The 19917-nt window shown below is 54.9% G+C and overlaps 1 protein-coding gene across 1 annotated transcript in view; it reads right to left on the bottom strand.

Annotated features, from left to right (window-relative positions):
* The window catches only part of NCOR2 (nuclear receptor corepressor 2), a 210691-nt gene that overhangs the window by 80166 nt on the left and 110608 nt on the right, over positions 1 to 19917 (bottom strand). The window contains exons 22-23 of the mRNA XM_044685401.1: positions 17359 to 17531; positions 10929 to 10991 (exon numbers count right to left, since the gene is read on the bottom strand). Of these exons, the coding sequence (XP_044541336.1) occupies positions 10929 to 10991; positions 17359 to 17531 (236 nt within the window). The remainder of the gene's footprint in view (positions 1 to 10928; positions 10992 to 17358; positions 17532 to 19917) is intronic.

The raw sequence follows: 19917 nt of genomic DNA, 5'->3' as shown, positions 1-19917 counted from the left end.
AGACATCGACCACTGGGGAGATTCCTCAGATCAGAGCTCTAGAGATGGAAGGAACTTCCAAGGTCACCAAGGCCCACGGCTCCCATTTTACAGATGAGCAAACTGAGGCCCAGCGAAGTAAAAGGACTGAAGGGGCAAGATTCAAAAACTAGGGTGCTGGAAGCCAGTGCCAGGGCTATTTCCATGGCACCTGTAGGAAAGGCTTCTTGTGGGAAGTGGCACCTAACTTGAAGGTGTGAAGGAAGGAGGAAGGGGAAAAGTGAGGGCCTTCTAGAGAAGCAGGACAGGCTCCGTGCCAGGCTCCCTGGGGCACTCTTTGTTTATCCAGACTGTCAAGAGAATATCAAAGTGCTTCTGGCTTTTGTCTTTTCACCCCCAACGCCTAGAGCTAACACAACTCCTGGCACACAGTAGGCACTTCAAAAAGGTCTGAGTGACTGACTGGTAGCTGTGGGGCGAGTCCCCGTGTGAACACTCCTTCCATCGACCAAGACTATTATCTTGTCTCTCCCTTACATTTTCTGAGTTACGAAGAGGTTAAATGACTAAGCCAGGGCCCTTCGATGGGTGGGCAGGAGCCCCACTTTCTCCTCATCTCAGGCCACATCCCTGTCTACAGCTCTAGGCTGGACTCTGAAATCACAAAGGCAAGGTACTCCGCGCTAGATAAATCTGGGTCACCGTCATCATTGCCACTGGAGGCGGAGAGAACACTCAGGGGTCACGGAAGGAGTCCGTCCCCTTGGCAGGTGTGCCCTGGAAGCCTCTAATGCAGCATCCACGCCGCAGGGGAGGAAGGAGGCCCTGCCACCCTCCCGGGCCCCCCAGGCGAGCCCACATCCCGCTCAGCAGCCATGTCAGCAACGCGTCCTCTGCTCACCCAGGGCGGAAGGTCTCCCAGGGGCCTCCTTCCTAGATCTGGATCAGAACCCTGGGTGCAAACCTCTCCCCCCTCCTCGAAGACAAAGCCTGGGCTGACCAGGAAGGCTTTTTTCCAGACCTCAGCCCATCTGCCCAGCGTGTGCGCACACACACACACACACACACACACACAGCGCAGACGTGTATATTTATATCTTTCTTCTCCCAGGCAGCTTGACCTTGGATATCCCAAGCCTCCAGTCCAAGGGAGAGCTGCCAGGCCACTTCTCTGGGGCTGAAGAGGGGGAGACGAGGCAGGGTCCCTTAACCTCTCTATCCCCAAAGGGCTGGAAAGCCCAGAATTAGACCTTATATAAATACATGAAACAATCTCCCAGGCAGCCTGATTTACAGGCAGATCGGCTGAAGGATTTCCTGGAGCAAAGCCATAAGAGAGTGAGAGAGACACACACACACAGACAGAGACAAGAGAGAGACAGACAGACGGACACAGAGAGACAGAGAGTGTGTGTGAGAGAGAGACAGAGACAGACAGACAGACGGACACAGAGAGACTGTGTGTGTGTGTGTGTGTGTGTGTGAGAGAGAGACACAGAGAGACAGACAGTGTGTGAGAGAGACAGAAAGAGACAGACAGACGGACACAGAGAGACAGTGTGTGTGTGAGAGAGAGACAGAGACAGACAGACAGACACAGAGAGACAGAGTGTGTGTGTGTGTGTGTGTGTGTGAGAGAGAGAGAGACACACAGAGAGACAGTGTGTGAGAGAGACAGAGAGAGACAGACAGACGGACACAGAGAGACAGAGAGTGTGTGTGAGAGAGAGACAGAGGGAGACAGACAGACGGACGCAGAGAGGCAGACAGACAACGTGTGGGGGGGGAGGGCAGAGCTCAGACCCCAGGAGACCCGGCCTTTGCTCAGCCACATCCAGGTGAGCCTCAGCAAGGTGGGGGCTGTGGAGTTCTGAGCCCCCCGGCCTGGCCCAGGCTGGAGGAGGGGGAAGGGTGCTCGGAGGTGGCATGAGGGCAGGGCTGGGGGAGGGGAGGCGGGGAGAAGGATCCAGTGTCACCCGGCCGCTCGACCTTTCCCCGCCTAAGCCGGGGCTTAGCTGCCTTTTCCCGGGGAGGATGGCTGAGAACATTCCCTTTTCAAACCCTGAGCCAAAAGAAGTCGGGCGAACGCGGCGGCCGGGAGGGGGGCAGCTGGTGGGTGGGCAGGCGGGTCTCGGTCTGTGCCCAGCCGGGGGGACGGTAGGACAGGCTGCGCCACAAGGTGTATTGACATTTCCAAACTAAATAAATAAGCAGGCGGCTGAGCGTCAGGCCGGGAGCCTGGCAGGACCTTCATTCCCTCCACAAGGCAACAGCTGAGGCTTCCCGCCGGGGCGGGGGGAGCGGATCGGCCGCCCCTCTCGGGCAGAGCGTGGAAGCGGCGGCCGGGACGCTCCGTCCAAGTGCCGTTAAGTAGCTGGGTGAGCCGCTGAGCCTCTCTGAGGGCCTTCTAGCACCCTCTGCCTAGGAGCCCGGCCTCGCTCCCCGGAGGCCACCCCGGCCCACTGGAAAGAGGCTTCCAGAGAGGGAGCCCTCCCGCCTCACTCCCCTCCCCAAGGCGGCCGGAGCTGAACAATCAGGGCTGACCCCTTAGCGAGCGCCCTGGGCTCCCTCCCTCCCCCCCTGGGGGCTCCCTCCCTCCCTCGGGCCTCCCCAGGTGGCCGGCGGGGCCAGGTGCCGGCATCGCTAGCTCCCCACAACAGGGCGGCCTTGTTTCCCCAGCACAGATGGCCCTCCCCCTTCCAGGGGAGATCCAGTTCGTTCAGCCAGGAGAGGGAGGGCTGCGAGCGGAGCGGAGCGGCAGCCCGGAACGCAGCGACCTCCCCTCCCGGCACACCTGCTTTGCACTGGCCCTAAGGAGCGGGCAGCCTGCCCAGCCCGGCCCTGGTCCCGGCCGGGGGGGCCCTGGGTCCACAGCGTCAGCCCCCGGGGGGCACCGGCTGAGAGGCGGCCCACAAAATCGCCCCCCCCCCCCGGCCCGCCCAGTCCTTCCCCGGCAACAGTTTGCCCGGCACGGCCGGGCTCTCCCGCCTCCGCCGCGTCCGGTTTCCGTCCCCGCCGCTCCGAAGGAGCCGAACACTCACATTCTCTGAGCCGCGATTCCCGTTCTGCTAAGTTTTCCCGAAACATACGGCACGCGGAGCGGGAGGAGGGACGACGCAATAACAAGACCCGCTGGGATGCGGCGCGGCTCCCTCTGAGCTGGGCTCCCACTTCGCTGCTCTCACATCCTCTCGCTCCTCCCGTTTGCCTTCTCTCCCAGCCGCCCAGGGAAGGAGGGGTTGGAGCGGGAGGAGGGAGCAGGGAGGAGGGAGGAGGGAGCAGGGAGCAGGGAGGGGGAAGGCAGCCTGGCTCCGGCTCCTTTCAGCTCTGCCCTCCCACCTCCGCGCGCCCGCTGCCGGGGAGGGGGCCGCCGGCCAGCCAGCCCGTGGTCTGAGGCTTGTGGCAGGGGCTCGGGCAAGAGCGTCCCCTCACCTCCGCCCCCTCCTCCCGGGAGCCCCCAGACAAGAGTCAGAAAAGCCCAAAGCAGCCCCAGTAGGAACAAAACCAAAGGGGAGGCAGCTTGGCCGCTCTGCCCTCACCTCTCCCTCCCGGGGCCCTCTAGAGTCTCTGTAGCTCGCTCTGAGAGGGCTATCGGGAGTGCCCCGGCCCCCAAATCTCTCTAGAGCTCTGAGGAGCAGCGGAGGAGGAAGCCAGGAACAGCGATCGGGCTAACGGTGCCACACACATCAGAGCCCAAGGCTTGCAGTCTTTGACCTTGCCTGGACCAGTCACAACCTCTCTGGGCTCCTAGGGGCCCCCTCTCTAAAATGGGGTGGGGGGAGACTTGATCTAGATCTCTAAGGTCAAGCCCACGGTCCCATTTTACAGGTGAGAAAATTGAGGCCGAAGAGGTTTGCAGCTAATGGAAATGGTGAAAGATGACATGGGTCCCCCATTCGATGAGAGCAGAGCCCAGGTCGGGGGTCCTAGCGTCAGGGCGGAAGGGGCCCTAGGGGTCACCGTCCAGCCCCCTTATCTGACAGTCAATCCCTACAACAGGCCAGACACAGGGGGTAGAACAAACAAAACCAGCTCAATCCCCTCCCTCTCCAAGGAGGAAAACCCTGGAGGGAGATGCTGGCGGTGGGCAGCGGGTGCTCTGCACAGGGAAAGGCTTCCCCAGAAGGAAAGGGAGACCCAGAGAGCATCAAGAGCATGGCCACGCCAAGGGGCAGCTCTGCAACGCCCAGCTCCAAGCTCTTCGTGTCGCCCTTCCCTGCTGGCTGGAGCGAACCCACCAGGCAGGACCTCTGGGGGCTCCTCAAATGGCGCTTCCAAATACGACCCTTCATGGTGGCAGCAGGCTCCCAGGAAACCCACTCTCTGATGCCCCCAACAGAAGAGTTCCACTTCTCCCCCTGCCCGAGTCTTGCACCCAAGAGCTGATCTCGTCCCATCAGCCCAGAGTAGGGCACCCACAGAACTCTTCACCCAGACTTTGGATGGGGGTCTCAACAGAGCCGGGTCACATCGCGTCCCCTCCTCCTGGGTTTCCGTCTCCTTGCCCGATCCCTCGCTTCACTGGTGGGGGTGCACCTGGAGGGGGGCCCTTGGGAGCAAGGCAGCCAGAAGCTAAGCAGACTCAACATGTCTCTCTAGGGCCCCAGACACCCAGAAGAGTCGCAGACTAAGGGGGATCTCACAGGCCCCTTTGAGCAAAGACCTCATTTCACAGAAGGGGAAGTTATCCAAGGGGAATGGAGTGGGCTGGGGGGACCCCACAGAGGGCCCGTCTCTCTTTGTGCTCCCCACCAGGGCAGTGGGTAGCCATGGGGAATACTTTGCAGCTCCCTGGGAATGCCCTGGCGGAAGGGAGGCATTAAGCCCGTAGGCTTTGCATGGACTGGCACTTGCTCTCTCTCGTTCCATCTCAGACGCTCCCCAAGGACTCTCAGCCAACAGCAAGTGCTCCTGGTCATAGGATGCCCCCCGGCCACCCCCTTAGCCTCCCTGGAGGGCAGATCTAGAGCGAGGAGGGGCCTTGGGAACCTCAGAATCCATTCCATTTTACAGATGGGGAGACTGAGGCCCAAACGGGAGGGATGGTCTCCCCCGGGCCATTAGGCAGCTGGCGAGAGCCTATCGGAGACAGAGGCAGGACGTGAAAGCCCAAATCCTCCTGACTGAGCACGGCGTTCTGTCCATTAGCCTTCTAATTTCTAAGAAGAAACACTTAATTTTGAAAAACCAAATCGATTTCTCTGACATGCCGGAAACCAAGGCATGGCGGTCCCAAGCTGGGCCAGAGGCGGTAGAATGGCCCTGGGCAGGAAGTGAGCGAGACCCTGGGTCGGAGCAAAGCAGCTCTGGGGAGCACATCCTCCTGCGGCTCCCGAGCCTATTCTGAGGGGCCTCTTTCAGAAAGTCAGCTCTTAACCTGGGGCTTCTGGGGCTACCTCCGCAGTTCCCAGGACCCTCCCCGAGCCAAGACCCACGCTACCGTCTGTCCTAGGAACAATTCGAACACAAAGCAGCGGCACAGGCCAGGCAATGGGGCTTAAGCGGCTCGCTCAGGATCAGTCACCCAGCTAGGAGGTGTGTCTGAAGCCAGATTTGAACGCAGGTTCGCCAGACTCCAGGCCTGGTGCTTTATCCACTGAAGCACCCAGACGGCCCTCCCAAACCTCTTCTAAAGGTCACTACAGTCTGGCTTCCTTCATGGTCCCATCAGAGGAAGGATCCTGGGCTGATGTGCTAGAAGGCCAGAGGAGCCTTGGAAGCAGAGTGCAACTCTACCCCCTTTTACAGGAGGCAACTGAGCTCGTTCAGAGAGGCTTAGTGAGGTGCCCCGGGAGGATTTGGGGTGACCCCCACCTTCTCTGCTATGCTGCAATGGGAATTCAGGCATGGTTGACAGGATGAACTAGACTTCGGAGGTCCCTTTCAGCTGCTCTGATTCAGTGCCAAGAGCACTGGATTCAGAGGATCTGGGATCCTATCCTGCCTCTGCCACTTCCTACCTTAGACAACTCACCTGATCTGTTGCCTCAGTTTCCCCATTTGCAAAGTGAAGGGGTTGGATTCAACAGCCTCTTATGTCCTTTCTGGCTCTGAATCTACTGTTTCTGAATAGTTTGGCAAACCTTCTATCCCGCTTCTGGGCCCCCAAGTGAGTTATTGGGGGTCCTCATAAGGGAGGCTGATTTTATCTCACTGACTTTCCTTCTGACCCAGGAGGAAAGGCAACCTCGGCATTCCTGGCCATGTTTGCCAGGCTGAGGACTGCCAACAGCAGGTGGCAGCCCAGGCTAGCCGAGGAGGGGTGGGGGTGGAGGCTCCATTTTTCTTTCCTGGCTACAATACCTAGTCAGGGAGGAGGAATTAGGTAGAAGTCATTTTTCCTCCCCCACCAAACACCAAAATACATTTCTGGTTTGTGATGGTCACAAACACATCAAGATAAGTCTATGAACTTTAGTTTCCTGGGCCCTGAGGTGCAGGAGTTCCCAGAGGATGAAGATGGTCAGCATTGGCATGTGGTCTATTTTGCTCCTGATCCCCATTTTACAGATGAGGAAACTGAGGCAGAAAGAGGTCACTCAGCCAGTAAGTGTCTGAGGTCAACTCCAGGCCCAGCCCTCCAGTAAGGATAGCAGGATAGAAGATTCAGGGGGGGGAGGGATTTTCCAGAGGAGCCTGAGGCCCAGGAAGTGAATGACTAAGAAGGAGCCCTGAACCCACTTCCACAGGCTTCCCACCACTAGAGGCTTAGGCCTCGTACGATCCTAAAAGCAGCTGGCATGGCAGGGCTCCGGGCTGCTCCCGGGCGGCCTTCTTCTCAGGCCAGCCTCCAGTCCTTTCCTCCTTGGGACGGTCTAGGAGGTGCCGGCAGAGGGGCCGCTGGCTAGGAAGCCTTGGGGAGTGCCTGCCCAGGAGCAGCGCCGGCAGAGCGAGGCCCGAGCCGCTCTCCCCTCTCTCCTCGCCTCCCTCCCTCCCCGCCCCAGAGATGTTGGCTGAACTTTTCTCAAGGTCAGCTGCTGCTGCTGGCTGCCTGGGAGGAGGGAGGAGACCACAGGGCTGGTTCCCGGAGGTACCCGAGTGGACCAGGGAGCCTTTCGGGATCTCCTCCCTTTGAGGGGGGAAGGGGGGCAAGCACGCACCTGTGCCGACCACCGCTCCCTCATAGGGGCACCAAAGCTCCCGGGCCCACGGAGCCAAGCCCGGCACTCCTCTGGGCCCTGGGCACCGAGCTTTCCCCACTCCCACCCGACCTCCCGGGGGGCAGGGGCTGGCTCTGCAGTCTTGGCCCACAGAAAATAGAGCCGGCGTCCGTTGTGCCTGGCCCCCTGCACAGCAGGCCTCATCCTCACGGGATGTCTTGCTCGGGAGCACCAGGCTCTGTTAGGTCAGCTCCCGGAGGCCAGAGGCCCACCTGATTTGGGCTGCCTCTCCCCATCGGGATCTGGGCCCCCCCTTTCCATGGGTCCCCTCAGACAGGAGAGGAGGGCACACAGTGCTGAAGGCATTCTAGGATTCTGAGGAACAGTCTAGTTCACCAATGCCTTCTTCATCCACACATCCATTACACCTATGTCTAGTAGAGTGCCTGGAACAGAGTAGAAATTTAATAAATGCTTGCTGATTGACTGATGGAGCAAAGAGGTACTTTTCTCCTTCAATCCTGGCTCTGAGGGCAAAACTTTGCATACGGAAAGCACTTAACAAATTCTTTCTGTCTTCCCTTCCTCCCCAGTTTCACACAGTGCGTGCCTCAGAGTAGGCCCTTTATAAGCTGCTCCATCCCTCATGGCTGACACTGCTGGGTCCTATTTTCTCTCATTTCTCTCATGTGTGGGAGATCTCTGGACAGGCCACTCAATTGCCCAATCCTGCACCAAGTGCCCCAGTTCCCTCGCACACCTGTGGGCAGACCCCACCCCCCATGCACACACCCCTCCCCCTTATTGAGTGGGAGCTCAGAGCAAGCCTGAACCCAGGCAGGCCCCACAAGGTACGCCTGCTGCTAGGGAGCTCAGGCCAAACCACCTAATGGGATCCGAAGCCCCAAAGAAACTGCTCTGGGCTCACGGCTTGCTTTGAATGCTCTGTGCCCTGGCTGCTCTCCAGCCCTGTGAGCTGAGCGGGGCTCGGGCCTCCTGGGGGCTCTCTGGGGCTAAGGAATGAGAGAGGAGGGGGAGGGCGGGCAGGAGGTGTCGGAGCCGGGGCGAGGGCGAGGGCCCCCCGCCAAGGGGATGTGATCCGGCATCCTGGCCGCACCTGCAGCCCGCCGCTGGCACGTCACATGGCCATGAGCAGGCACCCTACCCCATAATTGTCCCAATTGCTATAATTCACGGCAGACGAGCGCATCGGGGTTTATTGCATTATTAAAAATGTCACTGAGCAGGGATGTTGAACTCCTGCCCGTCCCCCCCTTCCCTGGGCTCACTCGAACAACAGGGGACTTCTTGCGGTCCTCTTCCCAAGCCCCCCTCGCTTCTGCTCAGCGGTCAGAGGCTGCGCTCCTGGTCAGCTGCACGGACACTCTGGGGACCGGACCTGATTTCAGCACCGGCCAGTGGCTCATCTCAAGCTTTCTGAAGGAGGGCTCGGGGCCAGCACTTTCCTGAAGCCGGCTAAGTGCAGCCCGGCCTCGCTCCCTCCCCTCTGGGACCCTGCGCCATCCCCAGCCCCACCCAGAGAAGGCTCCAACGGGGAGTGGGGGGCCGGGCTAGCAGGTTTGCCCGAGGAAGGATGGAGCCAAGCCACAGGCCGCCCAGTAGCCCATCTGGTTTCCAGTGTGACTCAGCCAAAGGCAAGAGTAGGGTACCATTAGTAGGGGAGAGCCCCATGGAGGGCAAGGAAGGGAGCAGGTGGTAGGGAGGCAGAGAGACAGAGAAACAGCAAGAGATGGAGGAGCCCAAGGATGGAGGGCACCGAGATGGGGACAAAGATACAGAAGGGCACACGGATGGAGGGTGAGATGGAGGGTTCACACATGCACAGAGACAGAGGGACACAGAGATGCTGGCACAGAAAAACAGATGGAGAGAGAGTGTAAAAAGATAAAGAGTGATGGAGGGCACACCCACGGGCTACTTTCAGAGAAAGAGAGATGAGAGGAGCCACACAAGCTGGCAGGAGACACAGAAAGACAGCGAGATGAAAAGGCAGTTCCACAGCCCCAGGTCTCCCAGGAGCACGGGGACAAGCAGATCTCATTTTTCTCTCCTTGATTTCTGGGCTGACTACCAGAAGTCACCACTTGACAGACCAAGCACCTCCCCGCTGCCTGAGCCCTAACGCCCTCCTTTCTTGGTGGGGAGAGGACATGGGCCACGGAGGAGAAACCCAACTCCAGAGGGCCGTTTCTCTGTCTCCTCACATCTTGTGAGTTGTGTACAGCAAAGAGCCACAGGAGAAGAGAGATCGCTTCTGGGAAGGTTCTGAGATCCCCTCTTCAAACGTCAGGACGGCTCTTCAGCATCCGTGAGAAGAAGGCCAATCCTGAGGGCAGGACAGCAGTGCCCGGCACACGGGGGCTGGACCCATGATTTGAATGGTGGAGGGAGTCTCTCTGGGCCCCTGCTACGACAGCCTGAAAAACTCCAAATGTTCGCCCACAACGAAGACGGTCCTTTGCCACACCCCACCCCACATTAACCAGTCCATAAGCATGACGAAGTGCCTCCCACATGGCGGGTCGGGGTGGGGGGTCATACTCTGCTCTGTCCTGGCGGTTCCCTCTACAGCAGCACCATGACTGTCCATCTCCCCGTGACATGGCCACGGTTCCCCCAAAACAACACAACGGTCTCTCCAGCCCACGCAGGATGCTCTGCAGCACTACAAATGTTTCCCAACAACACTCCGAGTGCTTCCCCATGACACCACCGTGGGCCCCCAACAGGCCTCTACCACAGCACCCAATGAAAAATAGCAACCACTCCCTGCAGAAGACCTCAAGAGATCTCTCCAAGACTCTAGTGCAGCACGGTCTCTTCTTCCATCACCCCAACAGCAACCCGATCCATAACACAACAGCCCCCCCCTCCTCCAACTGACTTCAGAGAGTAGCCAATGAGTCCTAAACCAGAGTCCCTCAGGACATTTCCAGCTGGCTCACTCTGAGGACCATCTCCAGCTCCTGGGAGGTGGGGTGGGAGTCAATAAATACCCCCAAACTTGCCTGAAATACTGCCAGGGTGTGGAAGGAGCTCAAACAGCTTCCATGACCCAGATCCAACTGTCCCCTAGCCTCTGCCCACAATTGCTCTGGGGTGCCAGATGACCATGCCCTGCCCTGCACCCCAGTGTCAACTCAGTCAACAAACAGCAGCAGCAACCTAAGTCAGCCACAACGACCACAAGCCAAGAGTGGGGGCGCTTCCCTCTACGCCCCAAGGGCAATGGCAAAGGCAGCAAGGGCTTGCTCCTCGGCTCTGTCTCATTTCGTCCTCACGATTTGGACCACAGGCCCCGGCTCTAGCCCACAAGGGGCTCTCTAGTCCAACTTGCTCATGGTTACAGATGAGAAAGCTGAGGCCAAAGGAAGCTAAGTGACTTGTCCAGAGAGGGTTACAGATTCGGCTCCAGAAAGGACCCTCAGAGGCCATCTCCTTCAAGGCTGACCCTCTTTCTTTTTCAGCCAAGGAATTGAGGACCAGAGAAAACGTTAAGTGACTGCCCAAGGTCACACAGGTTGGGATCTCAAGCACCAAATCAAGCATTCTTTCCACCGCACCCCAAATTTCTTAGGATGCAGAATGGGACACTTTGCTCTATTTTTCTAAAAAACAAATGTTAGGATTGAGGCTAGACGTGTAGTGACTGGCCTACAGTCACAGTGAGAGAAGAATAAAGCGAGAGTGTGGCCCAGATGCCTGGAAGCTCTCTCTTGACTACACTCAGACCCTTTCAACATCTGCATCCAAATGGCCCAAGGTTCTTGCTGGTGTGGGCTGGGGAGGGGAAAAAGGTGGGGTGAAAAAAAAAACAGAATCAGTCACCTTTTTTGGCTGTATCCATCTCTTCCTCAGTCCAGCGAGAACTTTCATTCATTTCCAAGGAAGCTGGCAAAAAAAACAAATGCAATTAGGAAGCAGGCGGGATGAGAGAGGGGGAGAGGGCAAAAAAGGGGCAACGAGAGGGAACTTTATAATTGACCCCTCTGACCCGGGAGAGGAGAGAGACTCTGGCACATCTCTTTTGTAGGAGGGCATTTTAAGGACTGTGTGAGCCTGGGCAAACTGGTCAACCTTTCTAGACCTCAATGTCCTTATCTGGAAAATGGGGATAATGATTCCTATTGGCCCTACCTCCTTTGGGGGTGGTTGTGAGGGCCAAATGAGAGACGCTGTCTGCCAAAATGCTCTAGAAATGACAGGATCATGCCACTCCTGTGAGCTTCCCTCAGAATTCCTGTCGAGAAGAGAAAGAGCAGCATCTACCCAAGAGCTGCGTCCTGCTGCCGAGGCAAACACACCCACTGAGTCCCACATCCTCGCAGAGCCAGCCATCTCTTCTAGCTACAAAACGGAACCTCTCCTCCCTTTCTTGGCTAAATGCCTAGAGAGAGCCGTCTACACAAGCAGGCCCTGTTTGCCTTTCCTCTCTAGAGGGCTTCTGACGTCATCATTAAACTGAGGTTGCTCTTCCTTCCCCAAATGGCCAGGGATCTCCACGTTGCCAAATCCAACAGACTCTTCTCAATTCTGATTCTCTGTGATCTGCCTGCAGCTCTCGACACCATCCATCCATCGCCACTTTTCTCCTGGACCCCTCTCTCTTCTCTGAACTTCTGTGGTCCTTTTCTCTCTTCATTCACTCTTTTCCAATGTGCCTGCGGGCTCCTTCTCAGTCTTCTCAGCTGGTTCTTCAGCCATGCCTCACCCACTAACTGTGGAGACCGGCAAGACCATCTTCGTTCTTCTCCCTCTACACTATTTCATTGGGTGATCTCGTCGGCTCCCACAGGTTCAATGATCATCTCTAGGCAGATGATTCCCAAATCTCTAAATCCAGCCCCAGGCTCTCTCCTGAGTTTCAGGCCTACATTGCCAACCATCTCCTGGCCTTCTTGAAACGGATATCCTGTAGGCACTGAAAATACAATGTGTACAAAGCAGAACGCATCCTCTTTCCCTCACCCCCAACTCCCAAACATCAAGAGCATCATCAATCAATTATCCTTCCACACACTCAGGCTGTAAACCTTCGGTGTCATCCTTCATCCTCACTTGGAGTCACTCCAAGCATCCGATCCACTGAGGAATCCTGTTGTTCCAAACATCTTTCACCCTCAGTCAGACCTCCGATGCCCTGATGTGGGCCCTCGCCGCCACACTCCTGGACCCACGCGACAGTAGGCTAGGAGTGGGGGTTTCCCTGCCTCAAGTCACCTTCCCCGGTAAGTGATCCCCCATCAGATGCCAGAGTGCACTTCCCATCTGACTTCCACAAAGCCATGGCTTCCTCTTACTTCCACAGCCTGGCCACCCAGGCCTTTCTGTCTTCCTCCCTCTCCCTGGCACCCACAAACTCAATGAGGGCGCTCTACAATCCAACTGCCCCAGCCTCCATCCACCTGCCATCTCGGGGGCAGCCTTTCTCCTGGCTGTCCCCCAGGCCCGAGACGCTTCCCCTCACTGCCACAGCCTCTCGTCGCCCCGGTTCAGCTCAAACCCTGCCTTCTGGCAGCAGCCCTTCTGGGGTTCCTTGGTAGGCCCAACCCAGGAGGTGAGCACCATCTCACCTCCGCCCCTGTATCTCTAGCCTTTCGCACAGTATGGGGCACAGAGTCAGCATTTAAACGAGAAGGGGGGGTCTGGGAGAAAGGTGGCGATGGATGGACAATGTCGAGGGCTGCAGGGAGATCCCAGAGAATCACGCCATAGATAAACGAGAGGCAACTTCATGTGTAACATCCCGTAATGAAAACAGCCGCAGGCAGGGCACCGGATGGCAAGGCCGGGCGAAAGAGAAAAGGCCGGGACGTGGGAGAAGGGCCTCGGGAGATGCGATGAGGACGGAGCTGAGGGAGACGCCGGCTGCCTGGCCTCGCTCCCTGAGGCCCTGAGCTGGTCCCTTCAGGGCCCCCTGCATGAGGACGTGCCTCTAAGAGGCTGGGCGGCGGAAGGGGGGTGACCTTCTCCTTGGGCAGAGAATGGGGATCTGCTGTGGAAGGATTCACGGACACAGGAGGCCCGTCTGAACCGACAGCCTGAAGGAAGTGGGGCAGCTTGTTGTAGTGGACAGGAGTCAGAGCGGGAGGGGTGAACCTTGACCCTCCCTCGGGCCACAGCCTCGTCACCTACAGGAAGTGAGGGGTAGCCAAGATGACTTCTAAGGTGCTGGCCGGCTTTCTATCTAGAACACGATCACTTTTCCCACAGGAAGCACAGATCTCAGGGCCACACTGTAAATGCCAACTCGGCCATCACGGCCGTGGGGAGGGCAGGGGTCCCCGGCCAGCTCTAGGGGGCCACAAAGCGCTTCAGAACGATGGGGCAAGGAGGCACAGAAGCCCAACTGGCCAAGAAAGCTCACACGTCCAATAACCCAAATCCTGAGCCTGGCTGCACCAAACCAGAGCAGGCTAAAACCATTTCCTCCTGGGGCCATGGGGCAGCCAATCCCTGGTAGCTGGGAGCGTGCTTCTCGTCCGTGACCCTGGACACAAGGTACGGCCCCACAGAAACAAGCAAGAAAACTTCCTGAGAAACACCAAAGGTCAAGTCAAGAGTCCAGTGGAGGAGCTCTCCAGGACCAGTGAGTCCCTGGGAGGTAACATGGGCTAACAGTGAAGAACTTTCTAACCATGGGGGTGAATGGACGCTTCCAGAGCAGGGGCTGTTTCTGTTTCTACACCCAGGAAGCATTTTAGAAAAGATCTCTCAACATACTGAGCATGAAATTATGTTGAACTTAGAGCTAGAAGGAATCAAGCAGATGGCCTAGAGCAAAGGCTCTTGACTTATTCCATGGGCAAATGGAGGAAGCTTCCAGAACCCTTCTTCGAATCAAACTTTTAGACACACAAAGTAAAATACACACGAGAATAGAGGAAAGCAATTCTATTGACATAAACACATAATTTATTTTTATCAGCCAAGTTCACAGAACTTGAGCTCTATGCACAGACCAAAGGGTCCATGAATCCCGATTTAAGAATTTTTCATCTAAAGCAACCCTATCATTTTACAAAAGAGGAAAGTGAGGCCTAATGAGATAAAGGGACTTATCAAAAGAATGCAGATTATAGTTTTCAGAACTGAAGCTGGAAGGGCCTTCAGAAGCCTCCTATTTTTTTACATCTTAGAATCAATATTAAATATCAGTTCCTAGGCAGAAGAGTGGTATGGGCTAGGCAATTGGAGTTAAGTGACTAGCCCAGGGTCACACAGCTAGGAAGTATCGGAGGTCAGATTCGATCCCAGGTTCTCCTAACTCTAGGCCTGGCCCTCCTTCCACAGAGCCTCAGAGCCACCCTAGTTGGTGAGCTCTTACCAGGCTCCCCCAAGACTTCCCGGCTGCCTCTGCTGAAGGCCTCGGCTCCTGTTTGAACTGCAGAATCATCTCTCACTACCCTTTCCCAGAGGCTTGTGTGAGCAGCTGTGAGCAATCTCAGAATTCCATCTGATCAGCTGAATGAAATCAAGCAGGGCCCTGCTTAGAGAACACTTCGGGCTTGGCTGGCACATGTTATCCCCAGCGGATTCCTCCTATGATCTCAGGGGTATGAGGAGCTCCTGGGGAGGAAGCACTTTACCTCCCTGCCTACCTCCTCCCTTTTCTCCAAGCAAGTCTTTTGTTTTGTTTTGTTTTAATTAAAACCCTTACTTTCTGTCTTAGAATCAATACTAAGTGCTGGTTCCAAGGCAGACAAGCAGTAAGAGCTAGGCAATGGGGGTTAAGTGACTTGCCCAGGGACACATTGCTAGGAAGTATCTGAGGTCAGATTAGAACCCAAGACCTTCTGTCTCTAGGCCTGGGCTCTCCATCCACTGAGCCACCCAGCTTCCCCCTCTTCAATCAAGTCTTAAGAGAGTTTCCTGGGGGCACCTGAGCACTTAAGTGACTTCTTTAGAGTTTCACAGTCAGTTTATGTCAAAGGCAAGACTTGAACTCAAGTCTTCCTGGCTCCCTGTCCAACTTTATCCACTAGACCACACTGTCTAGATCAAAAAGAGACAAAATAATAATGACTGAAGGATTTGGGTCTTCCTGACTGAGGGTGACTTTCTATGCACTGCTATTTCCCTCACATAGAAGGCAATGATTGCCACGGCCTCAATCAATCAATCAGTCTAAAACAAAACTTAAATGAGTGAGAGACAGAGCAGCCCCATGTGGCCAGCGGAGGAAGTACAACCGCCTCCTTCCCTGTTTTCTCCATTTGTCCTACTGACAGCAGGGAAGGGAGGCAGCGGTGGAAAATGAGGAGAAGGGTGAGGCCAGGTGGGGGGGGGGGGGGGGGAGAGACACCAAGTCACTTCCCCTCTGTGGAGGTGGTTTCCATCTCTGCAGAGAACACTGAGGGGAGGGCCGAGCCAATGGCAGGCCAGAGAATGGAATCCAAGTCTCTCGACTCTTACCCAGGCTTCATTCCACTAGACCAGTGATTCCCAAAGTGGGCGCTACTGCCCCCTGGTGGGTGCTGCAGCAATCCAGGGAAGCGGTGATGGCCCCAGGTGCATTTAGCTTTCCTATTAATTGCTATTAAATTTTAAAAAAATTAATTTCCAGGGGGCTAAGTAATATTTTTTCTGGAAAGGGGGAGGGAGGCCAAAAAAGTTTGGGAACCACTACACTAGACCACAATCCCTTCTCTCTCAGGAGCATTGAGGAAAGAAAAGGGGACTCTCTTCTGACCCAAACACTAAAGGAAAAGGGAACATGGATACAGTAATGTTTTAAAAAATCTGTTTAGGGGGCAGCTGGGTAGCTCAGTGGAGTGAGAGTCAGGCCTAGAGCCAGGAGGTCCTAGGTTCAAATCCGGCCTCAGCCACTTCCCAGCTGTGTGACCTTGGGCAAGTCACTTGACCCCCATTGCCCACCCTTACCAATCTTCCACCTATGAGACAATACACCGAAGTACAAGGGTTTAAAAAAAAATCTGTTTAAAATTTTAAATTGTTTCTTATTGTTAAAAATGAATTTATTAACATATCCCTTTATCTGCTGCCCCTGGCCAGGCCATCCCTACATCAGTTCAGTGGTCTAGACTGGACCTAGCATCAAGGCCCAAGTCCAAATCCTGCCTCAGTCACACATTAACTGTGTACTTCTGGGTAAGCAGATGATCACTTCACCTCAGTTTCCTGATCTGTAAAATAGGGATAATAATAGCATCTACTCCCCAGAGTTGTGAGGATCAAATGAGATAACATATGTACAGCACTTGGCAAACTTTAAATCAATATACAAATGCTAGCTCTGATTATCCTTATTGTTATAACAAAAAAGAAAAAAGAGAAGAAAAAAACCAGTTCAGCAAAAGCTCCCAACTTATCAAGTCTAACATCACGTTCCTTATTTCAGGGGTTCATTCATATTATCTTCTCCAGAAAATGCAGGCCTTCCTCCTCCTGCTCTTAGAAATGGATCTTTGGGAGAATCCAAATCTAGAAAGGCATTATTACCCTATAACCCTACAGTCTTAGGGTTCTTCCCCACCACTTGCAGCAAAGATAAAACAAAAGCTGGGTCACTCTCATCGGATGGCTAGGGAAACTCCAAACCCCATTCATACTCTCTCTCCCTTTCCCATCCTCATTATACTCCCACAGCCAATGCCTCTCATCCCCAGCTAGTACAATTTATTTACTTATTTTTAAACCTTCTGTCTAGAATTGATACAACGATCAGTTCCAAGGCAGAAAGGCACTAAAAGGCCAGGACATTAGGGTGAAGTAACTTGCCAAGTCACCCCACTAGGAAGTGTCTGTGGCTAGATTAGAACCTAGGACTCCCATTTCTAGGCCTTATAGACACTGAGAACACCTTGCTGTCCCTAGCCAGTATTGTTTATTTTATTTTTTAAACCCTTTCTTTCATTTTAGAATCAATACTATGTATTGGTTCCAAGACCAAAAAGCAGTAAGGGCTAGGCAATAGAGGTTAAGTGACTTGCCCAGGGTCACACTGCTAGGGAGCAACTGGGGCCACATTTGAACCCAGGACCTCCTGCTTCCAGTCCTGGTGCTCAATTCACTGAGTCCCCAGCTTTCCCTAGCTAGTGTTATTTATAATGGCCAAGCTCAAGTTGAGAATGGGCATGAAGTCATTGAGATTCCATCAGATATAGCTGATGACTTGGCTGGATTCACTGAATTGCCTTTTTTTTCTCTTCCTTAAAACCCTTTAACTCAAAGGGCAGCTTACTGCACAGGGAAGGGAAATACCAGTGCCCAAAAACCAGGGGCATGGAAGACTCACCGAGCTCTGCACTCTGCTGGGGCGTTGCTGCCTCCTCACTGTTGGCCTCATTGGCCATGGAGCGGGTGATGCGGCCCTTGCGCCGGCCCTGGCTATTGGCGGTTTTCCGCCCTTTGGAAGTGACCGCTTCCTTTTCATCATTGTCCTCCCCGGAGGTGTCATCCGTCTTCTCCCTAATGAGGAGTCAGGAGAAGAGAGGCTATATGTCAGGCATGAAAAATACACAAAGTCTTAAAAAAAAAATCAGGCAATGGATGATGATGATAACAATAGCTTGTATTTATGGAGCACCTAATGTTTGCAAAATACCTTACAAATTTTATCTCATTCTACCCTAACAACCCCACTGGAAGGCAGGTGGTATTATTATCCTCATCTTATAAATGAGGTTATAAGAGGCTAGGCAACTTCCCCAAAGTTGCCCACCATTAAACTAGTAAATCTGAAGTGAGTTACGTGGTAGAGGCTGAATTTGAACCCACGGCTTCCCGACTCCAGGGTCTAGTGCCCTACCCACTGTACTATCTAGTTCCCATTAGATTGAAAGGCTGCCATCATGGTACTAAAAGGACCTCCCATTCACCTATGGAGAGTGTGCCCTGGCTTTGGCTCTCTGGCCTGCCACTTTCCAACTGTGGGATCTTGGGCAAGTCATTTCAGATCTTTGGGGTTCGATTTCCTCAACTGTAAAATGGTGGATTTGGACTTAATATTCTCCTTCTAGTTCTAAATTTATGATTGTATATTCACTGACAGGTCTGATCCCCAAGCTTCATATTCAAAAATCAAACACCTCTTGTTGAGTGGCTCCTATCTGGTAGGCGCTGGGCTGGGCACTGTGCTGGGTGCTGGGGATTGAGAGACAACAGCAGTCCCTGCCCTCAGGAAGTTCCCTTTCTGTCCAGTTCCCAGGTCTGGTACTGCCTTATCTTTGGGAACCTAGATGCCCATCAGGAAGGCTCCCCATTCACAGCCATGTAGGGCCAATGGGACTAGGCTTGGACTTGAGCTAGAACCCCAGAGCAGGGGAGGGAAGGCTAGGACCCAAGTGGCCAGGGTAGACCACCTAAACAGTTATCTGCAAGGTTCTGGGAGGAGGCCCATAGAGCCCAAGGGCCAGAAGGGACCCCAACCCAAGCGGGCTCCTCCAGACCAGTGTCCCAGTTTGTTAGAGGAAGGGAAGATCCACAGAGGTTGTTTGATTTCATCACTCCAGAGCAAATGAGGACCCAGAGAGGGGAAGCAAGTCAAGGCCTCATACTGAGTTTGTAGGAGTGTGGGAATGAGACCTCTGGTGGTGGTAGAAAACTCGGCTCAGGTTTAGAATATGGGGATGGAATCCCGCCTGTCACTTGCGACTCTGACCTTAGCAAAGTCACTTCTCTGTGGGCCTTGGTGTCTTCATTTGTAAAATTAGGAGGCTGGACTAAATAGAAATTTAAAGTCCCTCCCAGTCTGTATCAATGACCCTTAGTGGGCCTGAGTTTCATTTGCTTTTAGGACGAAGGGACTAGACCAGGCTGACTCTCAAATCAATGATCCACAGAATTTCTAGGGCCTCAGTTTCTCCTTGAGAAAAATGAAGGTGTTGGCCTCAATGGCCCCTGGGTCTCCTCCCCAGACTCTCAGATCTGAAATCCTGAGTCTCCGTGGGCCTCAGTTTCCTCTTTTAGAAAATGAGGGCATTGGTATCCATGGTCCCTGGGGCTCCAGAGCTCAAGACCCAGACTGGGGCTCTTTCCAGCACCCCTGCAAGCCAACGTGAAGCTGAGCTGGCTCAGGGGTGAGGACACATAAAGCCTGCGGGTATGTAGAGGGTGTTTGGGAGAAGATGTTTTCCAAGGGGATGGAGGGGGCGAGGTTCTAAGCTCCTTCCAGGTCTGCTTCTGCAAACCTGCCACAGGAGGGTTTAATGCGGGGCCACCGAGATTTATCATGGGCTCCTCCTCATCCATCTTCCTGAAAGGGCTGTGCTGGGAACCGTCTGGGAAGACGGTATATAATGAAGCCAGATGTTCTTTTAAACTGCCTTGCCGGGCCCATTACAGGGACCAAACGGTCTCCGCCTGCCAACCTTTCCCAGCAATGAATCTCGCCCAGCTCCGTTCTGCCGAGATTGTGTCAGGCACGGAGGCCGTCCCTGCCCCCGACCCCGGGCCGGGCCTCAATCTGGAAGAGCTCAAGCTGACATCAATAATTCTGGAGGCGAGAGCTCCACCTTGGCCGCACACCTATTTCATTCTGCTCTGACTTTTTAATCTCATCCTCGCCCCCACCCCGATCTCCCGAGACACGGCCAGCGGGGGAGCAAGGGGGGGTGAGGGAAGACTTCCAAAGCCATCGCCTGGATTTATTGGTCTAAGAGGAGAGCAGGAATGAGCAATTCTCCTGGAGGTCTCAGGGGATTGAAGAAAGAGCGCACGGGGCGGGGGTGGAGGGAGGCTCAGGGCATGAGGAGGGAGAGACAGAGACATGGAGAGAGAGAGAGAGAAGGAGAGAGAGAGAGAGGGAGAGGGAGAGAGAGAGAGGGAGAGAGGGAGAAGGAGAGAGAGAAGGAGA

The sequence above is a fragment of the Gracilinanus agilis genome, chromosome 1 (genome assembly GCF_016433145.1).
Source record: "Gracilinanus agilis isolate LMUSP501 chromosome 1, AgileGrace, whole genome shotgun sequence".
Taxonomy (NCBI): Eukaryota; Metazoa; Chordata; class Mammalia; order Didelphimorphia; family Didelphidae; genus Gracilinanus; species Gracilinanus agilis.
This window is presented reverse-complemented; position numbering and strand designations above follow the sequence as displayed.